Source organism: Schistocerca gregaria, chromosome 1, assembly GCF_023897955.1.
Source record: "Schistocerca gregaria isolate iqSchGreg1 chromosome 1, iqSchGreg1.2, whole genome shotgun sequence".
NCBI classification, from domain to species: Eukaryota; Metazoa; Arthropoda; class Insecta; order Orthoptera; family Acrididae; genus Schistocerca; species Schistocerca gregaria.
Window position 1 is genome coordinate 1124513866 of NC_064920.1, and position 19934 is coordinate 1124533799.

Consider the following 19934-nt stretch of genomic DNA (forward strand, 5'->3'; position numbering starts at 1 on the left):
ATGCATAGCTTCTTTCATTGCTTCGTCCGAGGCAAATTGACGGTCCCTTAATGCCTGATGGAGTGGACCAAACAAGAGACAGTCATAAAGGCAGGACCTGGACCATATGAAGGATGATCCAATACTTCAAATTTGACTTTCTGCAGCGTTTCAGCAGCGTGGTAGGTCGTACGTGGAGGGCATTGTCGCGCAACAAGAAAACACCTTTTGACAGAAAACCTCGGCGTTTCCTCCGAATTACAGGCTTTACCCTGGCAGCAAGCATCTCACTGTAACGTACACTTTTTATGGTTGTGGCCCTTTCCCCGTAATGTTCCAGTACTGGATCCTGTGCGTCCCAAAAAACAGTAAGCATCAGTTTTCCTGTGAACTGTTGGGTATTGAACATTTTCTTGCGCGGCGAATTTGGGTTTCCATTCCATACTCTGCCGTTTACTCTCCGGCTCGTTATGTTGGATCCATGTTTCGTCACCAATAATGATCATGTCTAAGAAGTTGTCCTACTCGTTACCATAGCGATCCAAATGTTAATTTGCAGACGTCCAAGAGAGTTTGTTTATGCAACTGTGTGAGTTATTTTGGGATCCATCTTGCACAATCTTTATGAAACCCAAGTCTGTTGTGGATAATTTCTTAGGCAGAACAGTGGCTACATGGCAGACGATGTGCCACTTGAACTAAGAGAATCATTTCACGTGAACGCTCAACGTTTTCTTCATTTGTGGTGGTAGATGTTCGTCCGGCCCCTTCATCGTGCTTGACACTTGTGCGACCATTTGGGAATTTTTCAATCCATTCGTAGACACCCCGTTGTGGCAAAACACTGTTCCCGTCTTGTACCGAAAGTCTTCGATGAATTTTGGCCCCTGATACGCCTTCCGACAACAAAAAACGGATCACTGACCTTTGCTCGTCTCTGGTGCAAATAGACAGCGGGGCAGACATGATTAACAGCACGGCAGCGATAACGAAACTAACCTAGCAGCTGGAAAACAGAAAAGATATTACAACAAATAAACTAAGCATGTATCATCAACGTAAAGCGACAGTATTACCAAATTAAACAAAAGCATAACTAAACTGTGGGTAATAATTGACTTACCCTCGTACATCTCTTCTTTTTGTTCTATGTGTATAATATTTTTGGTAATCTCATTTCCCTCCGATCTATTTTTTCATTAGAGACTTTCTTAATTCTGCTCTTATTTGCATATTTTGCTTTCTCTCTGGTCTTATATATCCTGTTACATGTCTGAGATATCTCACTCTGAACTCTTAATGTATTCAAGTTGTGTTTCCATACATTGAAACTGCGAGTTACCTTGTTTCGAAAAATGTCAAGAGTATCGCTTCTCTTACTGCCCTTTACATGGTTCCTGTAGCGGTACTAGTCACTGAGTCAAATTTCTCAATCTTGTGTTGAAAATCAGTTTTCACTAATTTGATTCATTGTATCCTAAGTATTTAGAGGCTTTCACTTTCTCTAATATTTCTGAGTCTACCTTTGGACCAAGTTTTGTTTTTACCGTGAAATTATAACAGCTTTCTCTTGTTATCTGATATCTGCAACCTGTGTGAAATTTCAGATTGAGAGTGAGGGCGATAGTGGTGGAGCAGTTTAAATTTATTCACACCTGTAAACCTCTGTATCCCCCTGAGAATGAGAGTGCAATCCCTCGAAATGAGTTGAGAAAAAAAGAAGTTGTTTAGTTTGTCTTTCTTACTAAATGGCTCTGAGCACTATGGGACGTAACATCTGAGGCCATAATGCGGCGGCGCGGTTCCTTCCGTCCCTTTAGGACGAACCTGCACCTCCCTGTGAACATTGTCTCAGCAGATCATCGGCAGGAAAGCCGAGCGAAACCTACTGTACTTCGACGTGAACCCGGCTGCAATTAAACTCACTAATCTATGTTTCGGGAGAAAGTTTTCACACGAAATGAAAGGTTGGAAATTTTGTCCTTAATTAATATATTCTGAAACTTAGGTGAACAAGTATCACTGCCAAGCCCGTGCTAGTCTTCACACAGTCACTCACTATCACGTTCACTCACGTTAGCAAGTTCACGGTGTTGCATTTCCCGAAAACGTAATAGCTACAAAAATACGGACTGTTTTTAATTGAGAATGCTCGCCAAATACACTCCTGCAAATTGAAATAAGAACACCGTGAATTCATTGTCCCAGGAAGGGGAAACTTTATTGACACATTCCTGGGGTCAGATACATCACATGATCACACTGACAGAACCACAGGCACATAGACACAGGCAACAGAGCATGCACAATGTCGGCACTAGTACAGTGTATATCCACCTTTCGCAGCAATGCAGGCTGCTATTCTTCCATGGAGACAATCGTAGAGATGCTCGATGTAGTCCTGTGGAACGGCTTGACATGCCATTTCCACCTGGCGCCTCAGTTGGACCAGCGTTCGTGCTGGACGTGCAGACCGCGTGAGACGACGCTTCATCCAGTCCCAAACATGCTCAACGGGGGACAGATCCGGAGATCTTGGTGGCCAGGGTAGTTGACTTACACCTTCTAGAGCACGTTGGGTGGCACGGGATACATGCGGACGTGCATTGTCCTGTTGGAACAGCAAGTTCCCTTGCCGACCTAGGAATGGTAGAACGATGGGTTCGATGACGGTTTGGATGTACCGTGCACTATTCAGTGTCCCCTCGACGATCACCAGAGGTGTACGGCCAGTGTAGGAGATCGCTCCCCACACCACGATGCTGGGTGTTGGCCCTGTGTGCCTCGGTCGTATGCAGTCCTGATTGTGGCGCTCACCTGCACGGCGCCAAACACGCATACGACCATCATTGGCACCAAGGCAGAAGCGACTCTCATCGCTGAAGACGACACGTCTCCATTCGTCCCTCCATTCACGCCTGTCGCGACACCACTGGAGGCGGGCTGCACGATGTTGGGGCGTGAGCGGCAGACGGCCTAACGGTGTGCTGGACCGTAGCTCAGCTTCATGGAGACGGTTGCGAATGGTCCTCGCCGATACCCCAGGAGCAACAGTGTCCCTAATTTGCTGGGAAGTGGCGGTGCGGTCCCCTACGGCACTGCGTAGGATCCTACGGTCTTGGCGTGCATCCTTGCGTCGCTGCGGTCCGGTCCCAGGTCGACGGGCACGTGCACCTTCCGCCGACCACTGGCGACAACATCGATGTACTGTGGAGACCTCACGCCCCACGCGTTGAGCAATTCGGCGGTACGTCCGCCCACTATACGCCCTCGCTCAAAGTCCGTCAACTGCACATACGGTTCACGTCCACGCTGTCGTGGCATGCTACCAGTGTTAAAGACTGCGATGGAGCTCCGTATGCCACGGCAAACTGGCTGACACTGACGGCAGCGGTGCACAAATGCTGCGCAGCTAGCGCCATTCGACGGCCAACACCGCGGTTCCTGGTGTGTCCGCTGTGCCGTGCGTGTGATCATTGCTTGTACAGCCCTCTCGCAGTGTCCGGAGCAAGTATGGTGGGTCTGACACACCGGTGTCAATGTGTTCTTTTTTCCATTTCCAGGAGTGTATTACGTTGTGGGTACGTCTTTTCTCGTCACAAAATTTACTCAATAATTCCGAAATTTCTACACACCCATCGGAATAATTACGCCGCCGCTTTCCGACACTTTTGATGCATGAAACACTGCTAGATCCGGCAACTTATCATTTCCAGCGGAACTACTACTACAACATGTCCGATCTGTTTCATGGCTAGGCTCCGACTCCTCTCTAGAATACTCTAAGTCTTCTCTACAAGCAGAGAACGGAGCGAGAAAAATATTGTTTTACCATTGGTCAGTTCACTCAACAGCCAATAGCAAAACAACATTCTCCCGCGTCAGTACGCGGTTTTCATCAATAACCAATAGAAAAATAGTAAACCTAACGACTGCACTTTTTACCGACGCAATTTTCTAATACGCTAAAGTTTTGTTTATGCATAAAGTTATTTACTATTGTTATTGATACCTGAATTAACTTTCCTTTTACCATAAACTCACTTTACAAATCTATTCTACAAAAAACCCCTTTCTCCACATCCATACTAGTTCGAATCCCACTACGTAACTCGTTAAACAGTTATTTTCATACTAACCTTAAACTACGCTCACGCATCATTCATACTGCTAAAACACATTTATAACATTTTACATACAGAAAAAGACATAATAACACTTTATTAAAATACTAGAACAGTTTATGAAAAAAATTCTATTACTTTAGTGCACTCTGTGGGCTCAATCTAAACTAAATCACAGTCCCCTAACCAATACTGCCCTCTATTGGCTGATAAGTAAACTACGTGCGCGTTCAGTCTCGCGTCACCATCTGCCACTATCCAGCTCCCACTTAACCGCCTCCAAGGCAGGATCGGTATACGGCGCTATGCCTCAATCAGTCCCCTAGAACTTAGAGCTACTTAAACCTAATTAACCTAAGGACATCATACGCATCCATGCCCGAGGTAGGCTTCGAACCTGCGACCGTAGCAGTTGCGCCGTTCCGGACTGAAGCGCCTAGAACCGCTAGGCCACAGCGGTCGGCCTTTCTTATTATTTTACTGGCCAAATAACAGGGCAGATGGCTGAAATAAGTAAAAATAAATGAATTTTGCCAGACAGGTGAGTGAAGACAGGCAGGCAGCTAGTTATAGTTCTGTGGTTGGAGATTAGCTTCGTCGACACCGCGGCACGAGGACCCACCTAGACGCGGACAGTTATCGCAGAGCTCCAGCGCCCGGCAGGGGAAAGGGGGAGGCGCCTTTGTGGGGGCGAGATTAGCCGCCAGTGCAGGCGCCTCTCTGAATGCTGAGACCTCCCTCCCCAGGCTTTGGCAGAGCAGTCGCGCAACGTCCATCTCAGCGCGGGTAAGGCCCTCACCGCTTAATTGTCACCATACAGGTCCCACCATGTGTGTGTGTGTGTGTGTGTGTGTGTGTGTGTGTGTGTGTGTGTGTGCGTGCGTGCGTGCGTGTGCGGGCGCGCGCGCCGAAGCAGCTACAAGCGCCAGCCTACAGAACTACTGTCTACCTCTGTTGTCTGCAGACCACTAATACATGCATGGAGAGGGTATTTCAAATTATACCATGTGCTAATAAATCCTAGCACTCCATCCGAGTATGGAGCGTGGGAAAAATGATTGCACATGTTGTGGGGCGGCGGGTGAAAATATTGGTATATTAAAATGAATGTGGAAGGTCTTTCCCAACAATGCACCATATGTGGGGCTTCGTACGGAAATTTATTGTTAAAAATAAATGAATGTGGAATGCCTTTCCCGGCCGAGTAGAAACATATGTGGGACGGCGTATGGAATTTATTGTTATTGAAATGTTCCTATGATTTAATTAATGCTGTTGTTTGCCGTTCTCAACACTGGCTCTCTAACTACAATATTGGCAACCAGAAAGTGATTAACAAAACGTGAAGCCTGTAATTAGAATTCCTAGTGCCCACTTCAACTGAGAAACACACTTATAGCTACAGTCTTTAGCTCTGAGGAATTAGGAGATTGTCTGGGATTCATAATCAAAAACGATTCTTTCTAAAATGTTCACTATATTCTGAAAGTCACAGACCAAAAGAATCCACACAATCCAACTACCAGAGCAGTTCAGAGTATAATGCGCTGATGCCACTATAACTGTTCAAATTAAATGTTTAAGTGAATGCTAGCCATAATTTGATGATAATGTTCATCAAACGCCACGCTAAATAATGGTAGAATGTCTGTCCCGCGGCAGCACGTGAAAATACGACATACGCGAACTGAAGATAGATCATCAAGTCATCCCACAATTAACACTTCACTCGAAAAGCATTTCTTGGCTACGCGTATCCCGAGTAACTTATTACGCCATCCGAGGCTGTTTATAACAATGATACCGACGCGACGCGACTCCCGGCACAGGTGGTGCGCTGATCAGCGTCTGGAGAGAACTGGGGCCTCCCTCTTCTCGTGCAGCCTCCTTATATATGAAGCCGCAGTGCAGACGGCTAAGGGAACGCCTGATTAAATCTGCTGTCCCGACTAGCCGCTGGGCTAGTAATGCACCACTTTAAGTTATTAAATAAATCATTGCTTCCTTTGCTGATGGCCGATGAAGCTCTCAATTTAAATGTGCAATCAGCACACAGGTAATTAATCATAGTAAAAGTCTCACGTGGTTAAGTCCAACATTTTGGGAGAAAGAATTAATTTAATTACACTACACACAGTAGACGAGCTCTGAACTTGCCCTTTGGAGATACGCTATAGCTATAGTACTATAGTTATTCAGTTGAAACTTCTCACATCTTTATGATTATAGCGGATATCCCTTCTACTTAAATGTAAACATCCTAGCTTTATTTATTCACCTACTTAATCTATCTTGCTTCCTTAATTTTTAAGACAAAAACCAGAAAATCATGAATTCCAACTAAAATTTCAATTTATGATATCCAGAATACAATACAATACTAAATTGTTACGCAAAAGGAATCTAAATATAAATTTTTTAGTTTCTAGCTCTTTTCTGTTCCGCCAATGATTTTTAAAGAAAAATGTCCAAATTTCGAAAATGTTTAAAGTTATTGAACTGATATTCAACACATACTGATTTAGTATTACTCCTGACATGCTAGAAACGTTTCAGGTCATTTACTTCATTTTAAAGTATTGCGCAACATTTATGACGTCAGAGCTAGTTACAGCGGACTGGCTGGCACACAATGGAAAGACTGATGCAGATTTTATGCGGCTTGAGTAGGCTGCTTCCCTGCAATGTGCCTCTGGGCGCACTTCCGTTAGCCTTATAAATGTTATGAAGGGGCTGAGAGCACTCTTATATTTCTCACTTAACACTGTTTTTCAAACTTTGTAAAGTCTACTGACTGGTTTGATGCGGCCCGCCACGAATTCCTTTCCTGTGCTAACCTCTTCATCTCAGAGTAGCACTTGCAACCTACGTCCTCAATTATTTGCTTGACGTATTCCAATCTTTGTCTTCCTCTACAGTTTTTGCCCTCTACAGCTCTCTCTAGTACCACGGAAGTCATTCCCTCTAGTCATAGCAGATGTCCGATCATCCTGTCCCTTCTCCTTATCAGTGTATTCCACATATTCCTTTCCTCTCCGATTCTGCGTAGAACCTCCTCATTCCTTACCTTATCAGTCCACCTAATTTTCAACATTCGTTTATAGCACCACATCTCAAATGCTTCGATTCTTTTCTGTTCCGGTATTCCCACAGTCCATGTTTCACTACCATACAATGCTGTACTCCAGACGTACATCCTCAGAAATTTCTTCCTCAAATTAAGGCCGGTATTTGATAGTAGTAGACTTCTCTTGGCCAGAAATGCCTTTTTTGCCATAGCGAGTCTGCTTTTGACGTGCTCCTTGCTCCCTCCATCATTGGTTATTTTACTGCCTAGGTAGCAGAATTCCTTAACTTCATTGACTTCGTGACCATCGATCCTGATGTTAAGTTTCTCGCTGTTCTCATTTCTATTACTTCTCATTCCTTCGTCTTTCTCCGACTTACTCTCAAACGATACTGTGTACTCATTAGAATGTTCATTCCATTCAGCAGATCATTTAATTCTTCTTCACTTTCACTCAGGATAGCAATGTCATCAGCGAATAGTATCATTGATATCCTTTCACCTTGTATTTTAATTCCACTCCTGAACCTTTTTTTTATTTCCATCATTGCTTCCTCGATGTACAGATTGAAGAGTAGGGGCGAAAGGCTACAGCCTTGTCTTACTCCCTTCTTAATACTAGCACTTCGTTTTTGATCGTCCACTCTTATTATGCCCTGTTGGTTGTTGTACATATTGTATATGACCCGTCTCTCCCTATATCTTACCCCTACTTTTTTCAGAATCTTGAACAGCTTGCACCATTTTATATTGTCGAACGCTTTTTCCAGGTCGACAAATCCTATGAACGTGTCTTGAGTTTTCTTTAGCCTTGCTTCCATTATTAGCCGTAACGTCAGAATTGCCTCTCTCGTGCCTTTACTTTTCCTAAAACCAAACTGATCGTCACCTAGCGCATTCTCAATTTTCTTTTCCATTCTTCTGTATATTATTCTTGCAAGCAGCTTCGATGCATGAGCTGTTAAACTGATTGTGCAATAATTCTCGCACTTGTCAGCTCTTGCCGTCTTCGGAATTGTGTGCATGATGCTTTTCCGAAGGTCAAATGGTATTTCGCCAGACTCATATATACTTGGGAGTCATAGATATTGTAATACCATAACACATTTATTCGTTTCTCGAAGTGAAAAATTTTACATTACTGAACTTTCATGGAAAGTTTTCAGTCTTTGCACCACTCTGGAGACTTCTGAGATCCGACTGAAAATTAATGCAGCATTGTTTAGAAATACTTCATTGTATACAGCTGCGCCAATTTCAAAAAGTCTGAGGTTGTTATTAAAATTGTATACCACTACATCAGTATACAACACTAACCACAACGGTCCCAACACACTTCCCTCAGGTGCAACTGATGTTACTTATACCACTGTAAATGATTTTGCATCAAAAATAACAAGCCATCCTCAATTTAGTATGGACTATTATTTGTTACCATGCATAATCACACTTTTCAATAGGGCGCGGTGGTCCGATGGCATGACCTGCACGATCCACGGATTTGATAACCATTGCTTTTTTTCTTCTTCTTGGGCCACCTTAGGTGTTTGTCCACGAAAGACCCAGTGAGTCTGATGAAGTTGATAGCTCCCATCGTGGCAGCCTCCGATGCAATTCCCACTTTGCCATGAGTGTTTGAAAGATTGCGACAGTCACTCCAGCGCTGTTGGACAGCTTGAATTCAAGCAGGAGGGCATAATTCGAGCACTTTTTGTGGCTGTTGTCAAATAAAGGTTATAAAACTTGATCGCGTCTTCCCATTTACCTTGATCAAACAAACACATCGAAAATCTTATGTTGCAGAGTTGCTACCATTACAGGTCGGACGACGTGTTGTGCGCCTGCCCTCTTGGCGTGGCACAACGATGTTCTACGGCGCCTAGCGCCGTACACTGGGGGATGCGGATAAGGGTTACTATGTAGAATGTGCTTTTGACGGCCAGCTCTACTAGCCCTCTCATTTTCTACATTCACTTCAGATACACCCTGTATAGGCAGAAGAGAGGATCGGGAACTATGCAATAGACGAAGTGAACGACTAATGCTGCCTTGGAAGAGAAACGGTGCACAATGGACGAAGCAAGGAAGCCTGCTACTAGATTTGACAGTGTGGTTCATAGGTAACAGCGAAATCTGATACAGTTGAAAGTGTAAAATAAGGGAAGCATAAATATTGCACCAAACATCAGTCCAAAACCGCCTATTTGCAGAATAATAGTGAATCTATAGGTGACAGACGTCAATGACTACAGTATGAACTGAACTTAAGCCCAAAGAAACTCGTATAGGCATGCGTATTCAAATACAGAGATATGTAAGCAGTTCGGTGCTGCGATAGGCAACGCCTGTATAATACAACAAGTGTCTGGCGCAGTTGACAGATCGGTTACTGCTGCGACAGTGGCATTTAAGTGAGTTTGAACACAATGTTATAGTTGGCGCACGAGTGATGGGACACAGCATCTCCGAGATAGCGATGATTTGGAGATTTTCCCGTACGACCATTTCAAGAGTGTAACGTGAATATCAGGAATCCGGTAAAACATCAAATCTCCGACAGCGCTGCGGCCGGAGAAGTACCCTGCACGAACGGAACCAACGATGACTGAAGAGAATCTTTCAACGTGATAGAAGTGCAACCCTTCCGCTAATTGCCGGAATTCAATGCTAGCCTTCGGGAGGACGACGGTTCAAACCCGTCTCCGGTCATCCTTATTTCCCTAAATCGTTTCAGGCAAATGCCGGGATGGTTCCTTTGAAAGGGCACGGCCGGTTTCCTTCCACATCCTTCCCTAATCCGAGCTTGTGCTCCGTCTCTAATGACCTCGTTCTCGACGGGACGTTAAATACTAATCTCTTCCTTCAATAGTAGGCGATCAACAAGTGTCAGCGTGCGAACCATTGAACAAAACATCATCGATATGGGTGAGCCTTGCTGCAGCTGGCGTTGGTGCTCTTTGTAGGTTTCTGCACCCTGTTGGAAGCCAGACCGTCAGGAAGGTCGCAGTTCGTAGTAATAGACGGCAAATTATCGAGTAAAACTGAAGTGACATCAGGTGTTCCCCAGGGAAGTGTCCTGGGACCTCTGCTGTTCCTGATCTATATAAATGACCTGGGTGACAATCTGAGCAGTTCTCTTAGACTGTTCGCAGATGATGCTGTAATTTACCGTCTAGTAAGGTCATCTGAAGACCAGTATCAGTTGCAAAGCTATTTAGAAAGATTGCTGTATGGTGTGTCAGGTGGCAGTTGACGCTAAATAACGAAAAGTGTGAGATGATCCACATGAGTTCCAAAGGAAATCCGTTGGCATTCGATTACTCGATAAATAGTACAATTCTCAAGGCTGTCAATTCAATTAAGTACCTGGGTGTTAAAATTACAAGCAACTTCAGTTGGAAGGACCACATAGATAATATTGTCGGGAAGGCGAGCCAAAGGTTGCGTTTCATTGGCACGACACTTAGAAGATGCAACAAGTCCACTAAAGAGACAGCTTACACTTCACTCGTTCGTCCTCTGTTAGAATATTGCTGCGCGGTGTGGGATCCTTACCAGGTGGGATTGACGGAGGACATCGAAAGGGTGCAAAAAAGGGCAGCTCGTTTTGTATTATCACGTTATAGGGGAGAGAGTGTGGCAGATATGATACACGAGTTGGGATGGAAGTCATTACAGCATAAACGATTTTCGTCGCGGCGAGACCTTTTTACGAAATTTCAGTCACCAACTTTCTCTTCCGAATGCGAAAATATTTTGTTGAGCCCAACCTACATAGGTAGGAATGATCATCAAAATAAAATAAGAGAAATCAGAGCTCGAACAGAAAGGTTTAGGTGTTCGTTTTTCCCGCTCGCTGTTCGGGAGTGGAATAGTAGAGAGATAGTATGATTGTGGTTCGATGAACCCTCTGCCAAGCACTTAAATGTGAATTGCAGAGTAGTCATGTAGATGTATATGTATCGTTTAGTTGACATGGTTGCGTTGGAGGCCAGACCGTATCGTTTAGTTGACATGGTTGCAGTTGTTTGTCTGCTTCTCGTGTTGACTGGCGCCACTCAATTTCACAAGTGTAGCCTGTCGCCAGTGGTAGCAGCGGCGGTTATCGATCTGTAGTAACTGTGGACCTATCTTTGGGGGCGACGTCGCGGTTCTTCCGGGTCGTGTGAGTGGTCAGTTCGGTTGGGGACTCAGGAGGAGCCAGGTCCGCGCAGTGCGGGAACACGCTGGGACCACTGGCGGCGCGCATGGATTGCCGGATCGAAGGCCTGTGGTCACGAGCGCGCACGACCTCGCCGTAAACCGGATCCTGCAAGTTTTGAGTGCATTTGGATTCAAGTAGAGAAACCTCCACCATTGTGAGTTATTGCGGTTCTCCAGTGACTTGAGTTCGTGTTGCTGCTCGTAGTGTTGCCGAGGCAAAGAGCAGTCACTGAAGTTCTTAGGGGTCTGATTAGCTTTCCTGGACTTCTAGTTGCTATTTATTGCGTTCAGTTTGTTACTATTTGTTAAGTTCAACCAGGGGTATTTTTCCTGACTCGTAGCCACTAACATCTCAGTTACCTGCCCTGGGGGATAGTGTATGTAACAGCAGTGCTCGTTTCCTCGCCTGCTGTCCGGTGAGGTGTGTAGTTTTGACGGCTTTCTTAATTGTAGGTTGGTTAGCGATTCCTCTACTCTGGTGGTAGTGATTCCTTTCTCGTTCTGGGCGCTCTAAGCACAGTATTCTGTGGGCCGAGTTTAGACAGCCAGTTCTGACTTTGGTGTATTTTTACATCTTTGCATTTGGTTTATTGGATGTCAGGTGGCCTCACAAAGATTATCATTAGTCATTCGTTAGACTACCACTAGTCTGAGTTCCAATCTTATGAAGTTAATGCAACTCTTGGCTGTTATTGTATAACTGTTTGTTATTGTATTTGTTGCATTATTGTATTTTCTAAATGTTTATATAATTGCCACTCTTGGCGTTACAGCAAGTTTAAATGATTTTCCTACCAAGTTTACCATCATTTTGTCTTACCTGTTTGGTGATCAGTTGCTTGTCCTTTTGAATTAACCTTTGCTGTTGTATTTGCTGTTTTACTGGGCTTTTTCAATTTTTTTATATAATAGCCATCCTTGGTGTTAGAGTAGGTTTAAATGGTTTGTTAATTTTTTTATAATTGCCGTTCTTGGTGTTAAAGGCCATTGGCCATGACTGTTGTTACTCGTCTTAAAATTCTAATTGGCTTGTTTTTGAAACATCGTTTGCCGTGTCTGTATTTTTTGCTCATTTGGTAAATTGTAACGTGCTAAAAGCACTATTAATTACACAGTTGTTTATTCCTTCATAAATAAGGTGTGATATATTTATTTATTGCTGAATCTTGGGTTACCGTTTTAAAGTAAATATGTGTAATTGCAAAAGGGAACCAACAGTAACTGATTATGGCCCCGTCCACAATAGTAACCGAATCCTTCCTTCCTTGACTACCAGGTTTGATGGAAACATGTTGCATAATCGGACGAGTCTCGTTTCAGATTGTTTCGAGCTGATGGACATGTACGGGAATGGAGACAACCTCATGTATCCATGGACACTGTATGTCAGCAGGGGACTGTTCAAGCTGGTGGAGGCTCTGTAATAGCATGGCGCGTGTACAGTGGAAGTGATATGGGATCCCTTATACGTCTAAATACGACTTTGGCAGGTGACACGTACATATGCATCCTGTCTGATAACCTGCATATATTCATGTCCATTGTGCATCCCAACTGACTTGGGTAATTCCAGCAGGACAATGTGGCACCCCACACGTCCAGAAATGCTACAGAGCACACTCCTGAAACTAAACACTTCCGCTGGCCACCAAATTCACCAGACATGAACATTATTGGGCATATATGGGATGCCTTGCAACGTGCTGTTAAGAAGAGATCTCCACCCCATCGCTCTTTTACGCATTTATGAACAGCCCCGCAGGGGCTTCTCCGTGCTCGCGGGAACCTTACACGATGTTAGGCAGGTGTACCAGTTTCTTTGGCTATTCAATGTATTATACTAACTAAAACAAACGTATTTGAAATGTGACTTTTTGATTAAATCGCCTCTAATTTTACATGTGGCCCATGATTAGTGAAACAGTAGATACACGATGGAGCAGTGATATATTTTGGGGCTATTGTAAGCCGATAACGGTATCTAATAATCTAATACAGGTATTAGACAGAGATGTACTCTATCCCCCCTACTGTTCTATACATAGAAGAAGCAATGATGGAATAATGGATAGGCTCAGAAGTAGGATTAAGACTGCAAGTGAAAGGATATTAATGATAAGATTCACTGCTCACACTGCTATCCTTAACGATACAGTGGAGAAACTGCAGTATCTGCTGAGTGGAATGACAGTCTAATGAATACAAAATATGGACTGAGAGTAAATCGAAGAAAGACGAAAGCAATAAGAAGTAGCAGGAATGAGAACAGCGAGGAACTTAACAGCAGGATTGGTGATGATGAAGTAGAAGTAGTTTAGGAATTCTGCTATCCAGGCAGGACAGAGCAAGGAGTACATCAAAAGAAGACTATCTTTGGCAAAAAGGGCATTCCTAGCCAAGAGAAGTGTACTAATATCAAACATAAGCCATAGTTTGGGGAAGACATTTCTGAGAATGTACGTTTGGAGCACAGCATTGTATGGTAGTGAAACATGGACTGTGGCAAAAGCAGAACAGAAGACAATCGAAGCATTTGATGTGCGGTGCTACAGAATAATGTTGAAAGTTAGTTGTACTGATAAGGTAAGGGATGACACAGTTCGCCGGAGAATCGGTGAGGAATGAAGTATATGGAAAACATTGAACAATGACAAGAAGAAGATGATAGGATATCTGTTAACTTTCATAATATTAGGGGACATGTATGGGGTAAAAACTGCAGAGAAAGACAAAGATTGAAATACGTCCAGCAAATAACTCATAACGTATGTTGCAAGTGCTAGTCTGACATGAAGAGTTTGGCATAGGAGAGGAGTTCGTGGTGGGCCGCATCAAACAATTCAGAAGACTGATGACTAAAAAAATAAAACTTAAAAAAATAATTGGACCTTAATGGGCTTACCGAGGCAGCATTGATTCATGTGAGGTTTCTTAGAAAACCCTTAAAAAGATTATTTACCATTTTTTTACCAAGACCGAGCCACGGATTTAGAGATCCCTATGCACAGAGGGCTGAAATTTTTTACTGTGTTAACCTAATATCCTAACCTCACACTGAAAATTTATTGATATCATTATCATTTTCCAAGATGCAAAGATTCAAAGTTACCCTACTTGTACATGTAAAATACACACGTAAAGTCCGATGTGAGGGGAAAATGTAGTATGAAGAGGCTAAAATGTAATAAATGCTGGACGACAGTAGACAGTGGTTATGGCATAGAAAGAGCGATAGAGAGAATAACAGTATGAAAGCAAGGGAGGGACACAGTGGCAGTGAAACCTTGTTGGCAGTGACAAAACAGTGCTAGGAAAAAGTGAAGGAGACATTCAGAGTGGGAGACGAATAAAGAATGGGAGAAAGTGGAAGTGGGTGAGAGGCAATGACAACGAGAGAGAGAGAGAGTCTATGACAGTGGGAAGGAGGAAGACTGAAATAGTGACAGTGAGAAGTGACAGCAGCAGCGGGAAGGAATGAGTGAGACAGGAGCAGTAAGAGAGAGCAAGAGGAAGACAGTGACACTGAAAGGAGACAGTAGCAGCAGGACACAACGGAGACTGTGACTGTGAGAGGAGACACTGGCAGTTGGAGACACAGTGAACTGGGATAAAGAGTGAATGGATATGAGGGATTCGATTCCCGACGGGGTGAGGGATTTTCTCTGCCTCGTGATGACTGGGTGTTGTGTGATGTCCTTAGGTTAGTTAGGTTTACGTAGTTCTAAGTTCTAGGGGACTGATGACCATAGATGTTAAGTCCCATAGTGCCCAGAGCCATTTGAACCATTTTGATATGAGGGACTTGCAGTGATGGTCTACTGGGTGTGAGCGCGCTATAGTTAGGGAATGTGAGTTGCATGTTAAAGAGAGGGCAAATACACTCCTGGAAATGGAAAAAAGAACACATTGACACCGGTGTGTCAGACCCACCATACTTGCTCCGGACACTGCGAGAGGGCTGTACAAGCAATGATCACACGCACGGCACAGCGGACACACCAGGAACCGCGGTGTTGGCCGTCGAATGGCGCTAGCTGCGCAGCATTTGTGCACCGCCGCCGTCAGTGTCGGAGCTACACAGCTAATTTGTAATCTCCCGACAGTTAAAATAAGCATAATACTTACATTCGGTGTAACCTCCCAACAGAAAACTATTCCGTAACCTCACAATAATAGCGTAACTAACCTCTCAATAAAATTGTAGCTCACTTATAACCTTTCAATAATTGGCTGTGAATTTAAACTGGTAAATTTTGGATGTTGCGTCATGGCCCTGAAAGATCATTCTGAATAAACTGAAAATTCTTACCTCAATTTAGTCGCTGGGTAACGCGTGTATATCTGCTCCTATAAGAAATTTTTCAGGCGCAGCCTAGTGCAATGCTGGCCGCTAGATTTTTCATGTGTAAAAGGAAACGACTGATTTTCCTTTACGATAATCGGGATGACCATGGATTGCAGAAATTAGTAAACTCTTTAAATTCAGATGAATGATTATCAAAAAGTTAATTTTATGAAAAGGATTGTTATTAAAAGACTTTTTGAAATATTTACAGGCGATTTGATATAACAATAGTACAAATTTTGTTGTAATAAACTACATATGCGCGCGGCTGCTTTTACCGCTGTGGCACATCCATCGCTCCCCACGTCTGGCCCAGCCTACTCCATACACCAGACTGCTAGCAACTACTTACTCCTACTGACACTGCGCTTACTGCAGCCAACACTGCTCTCTGGTATGAGATTCTCTTATAGCTTACATATCGCAGGCAGCGCGTGAGCAATCCATCGAAATTACATGTGCTCGAGTGCTCTAGCAATAAATTCCTTAGTCATGGACCTCTTACAAAGTATTCTTCTTTGAGCGCACCGTTAGAGCACTGGTTGGCGGCATTCGAGATGGCATCAGACCTTCAATCATAAGGAGCATGGATGCAGTGTATGGTCTCTGCACATAGCCAGGCCACAGTTGTGATCATTCAAAAGACTTGGATAGGCAGTACTCGTTAAGACGGGACTGTGCAACAGCAGTGGCTGACTGGTGGTACGGTGTTGGTGTTTCAGGAGGAGCGGCCCACCGTCAGGGAAGCGGTGATGAGCCCCCTCGCCCTGGGCGTGCCCCTCACCGTGGTCAACGTGCTGGGGCTGTTCGTCAACGGCTACATCCTCCTCGTCGTCCTCATCACCAAGCAGGTCAGTCACCACGTGCTGCGCTGTGCTGCGAGGAACGAACCGCACGCCCAACTTCCGTGCTTGACATCTACGTCTGAATCTCCACCAGCATGACTACTCTGCAACTGACACTTAACACTCTGTCGTCCGGCCACACCACAGTAGTGTCGTGCGCAAAATAGCAGTCAACGGCCGGCGACGCCACAGTGGTGTCGTGTGCGCCGTATCGCTCACTGGCCGGCGACACCACAGTGGTGTCGTGTGCATAGTATCGCTCAGTGGCCGGCGACCGCACAGTGGTGTCGTGTGAATAGTATCGCACAGTGGCCAGCGACACCATAGTGGTGTCATGTGCACAGTATCGCTCAGTGGCCAGCGACACCACAGTGGTGTCGTCTGCTTAGTATCGCCCAGTGGCCGCCAACACCACAGTGGTGTCGTGTGCTTAGTATCGCCCAGTGGCCGGCGACACCACAGTGGTGTCGTCTGCTTAGTATCGCTCAGTGGCCGGCGACACCACTGTGGTGTCGTGTGCATAGTATCGCCCAGTTGCCGGCGACACCACAGTGGTGTCGTCTGCTTAGTATCGCTCAGTGGCCAGCGACACCACAGTGGTGTCGTGAGATTAGTATCGCGCAGTGGCCAGCGGCAGCACTTCAGTATCTTTTGCATTCTGTTGGTGTTTTGCTTAGGTAACAATAAGTTAGACACATCAACAAGATTTTTTTTATATATTATAAGTACTTGTGCCCTTTCATCATGGCAGAGGAAAGATATGATGCGATTATTTACGACGAATGCGTGGAGAAAACTTGGAGGTTGCCACTATATCGTGTACATCTCGCCATGATCCTGTTGACAGACTTTCCGGTCACATATTGCATCATCAACTAATAGGACTACGTATTTCCGAAACGAATAAACGAAAGTAAAAAACTGCCATCTATTTTTCAAAATAAAACAGAAAAAGAACATCAAACTTAGCGTGCAAGTCTTGTCGAGTTGCGTTACATCTTGGAGACTGTTTTGCTGTATTTATTATGAAAGAGAAATAATAAATACCAAAAACAATGCAAATAAGCAAATATATGAAACAAACAAGTTTTTTATTTGTTTACATATATATCTTCTAAATTTCATGAAAGCAGGGGAATGTGGTTGAGAACCTATGAGAACAAACGATGAGATCAGAAAAACACAATAATTTATAATCTCCCGATAATGTCAAGAACGGCCTGCGACAAGCCAAGTAAATTTGTACGAGACGTGCGGACGACAAAGTGTTAAGTGTCTGGCAGAGGATTGTCTGAACCAGCTGCAGACTATTTCCCTACCTTTCCGCTATCTGCGCACAGGGGAAAAATGGACGCTTAAATCAACCCATACTAGCTCTAATTTATCACATTTTATTATGATAATCATGTCTCTCTATGTATATTGGCCACAATAATATATTTTCGCATACAGAGAAGGAAGGTGGTGATTGTAATTTCTTGAGACGATCTCGCCTTTGTTTTGATAATTGCCACCTCAACTCGCTTATCATTTCGGTGACACAGTCTCCCCTATTTCGCGAAAATACGAAACGAATTGCCTTTCTTTAAACTTTTTCGATGGCCTCCGTCAGTCCTATGTGGTAAAGATCCCATATAGCCAGCAATAATTTAGCAGAGACTGAACATACTTAGGCGGTCTGTTTAGTAGACCTTTTCTCTGGTAATGAAACATAGTTTTTGGTTTGCATTTCTCAGTACATTATCTGTGTGATCGTTTCAAGTTGTTCGCCAAGCGAGGTGGCGCGTTGGTTAGCACACTGGACTCTCATTCGCCGACGTTTCAAACCCGCGTCCTGCCGTCTTGATTTTGGGTTCCAGTGATTTCCTAAATCACTGCATACAAATGCCGGGATGGTCCCTCTCAAAGGGCAGGGACAACTTTCTTTCCCATCCTTCCCTAACCAGATGGCACCGATGACCTCGCTGTTTGGTCATCTCTAAACAGCGAAGTCATCGGTCCCATCTGATTAGGGAAGGATGGGGAAGGAAGTCGGCCCTGCCCTTTCAAAGGTACAATCCCAAATCAACCAACCAACGAAGTTTTTCATAATTGCAATTCCTAGATATTTAATCAAACTGATGGCCTTTAAATTTGTTTGATTTATCGTGTAATCAGAATTTAAAGGATATATTAATTAATTTATTTATTTATTTATTTTTGATGACAAGAACGTCGCATTTTCCCTTATTGCGCATTTTTTGCGCATGGAACTATTTAAGGCATTATGATGTTACTTTCACTTGCATCGAATACTCACCCTGTGAATGAAGACCTTCGAAGACGAATTGCAAGCACCGTGAAGTAGCAAAGGACAGCCTGTCGCGTCTGTACACGTGGATTCCACGACCTGCCGTTCGAGTTCTGTTTTGCGTGTATCCTGGAAATACAATGGACTCTGCCACAACAGACATAAGACATCTAAAGAAATGTCCGCAAAAAGTAGAAAAAAATGCTGACATCGCTAACCTGGAGTAAAAATTGTTGCGTTCATTTTGTTAACTAAAGAAACAGCACGAAAGTTTCTGAATCAATAATATTTTTATTGCTAACATGATCGGTTTCGGAACACTAAAATTCTATCATCTGGAGCAGACTGTTAGCATTAAAAGAATACATTACAAGACAGGTGTAAGCACTCCTCTAAAATTAAAAAAAATGTAACGGATAAGCAGTTATACACGCTTAAGAACTTCTAAATGAATGATTAAAAAAGAAGGCCGGTCATTGCTGACATAAAAAACACTTAACCAACGGAGGTCATATTCCTCCCCAGTGTTGTCAAGCAACAAAAGTTCAGTGTCTAACAATTTGCCAAAACTACATTGCAATAAAACAAGAATCATCTGAATCACGGAGGAGCTAAGAGGTGACAAAAAAGGAAAAGGAACACGTTATATAGAAACACTAATGTAGTTTCCACGAATAATTCCCGTGATGCCCTTAGAGCTTACGCCAGATGATGGAGTTTTAGTATTCTGAAACCGGTCGTGTGAGCAACAAAAATACTGTTGATTTATCAGCTGCGATGCGCTTGCTTCAATTCAGAAAATCGACTTGTACAGTTGCGGCTGTCCCAGAAGAAGGACTCTTTGTGAATCTGTTAAGCGATCCCTGCTCAAGTGCTTATCCTAGAATATTTATTTATGTCTTTAATACTTTGTACATTATAACCTGCTAAGCCACGCATTGTTCGTTAAGTGGGAAGACTAGCAGAACTGACGTAAAGTAAAAGAAATACATCTCACCAAAAATTGTGTACTCTCTTAGATAAGGCAAACGTATGTGGCCGTCAAGGCTCTTGTGTCGTCCCCCGACCAGCCCACCAGACA

At 43.8% G+C, this 19934-nt stretch overlaps 1 protein-coding gene across 1 annotated transcript in view; it reads left to right on the forward strand.

Annotated features, from left to right (window-relative positions):
* The window catches only part of LOC126292487 (uncharacterized), a 460325-nt gene that overhangs the window by 148244 nt on the left and 292147 nt on the right, over positions 1-19934 (forward strand). The window contains exon 2 of the mRNA XM_049986256.1: positions 16441-16569. Within this exon, the coding sequence (XP_049842213.1) occupies positions 16471-16569 (99 nt within the window). The 5' untranslated portion in view covers positions 16441-16470. The remainder of the gene's footprint in view (positions 1-16440; positions 16570-19934) is intronic.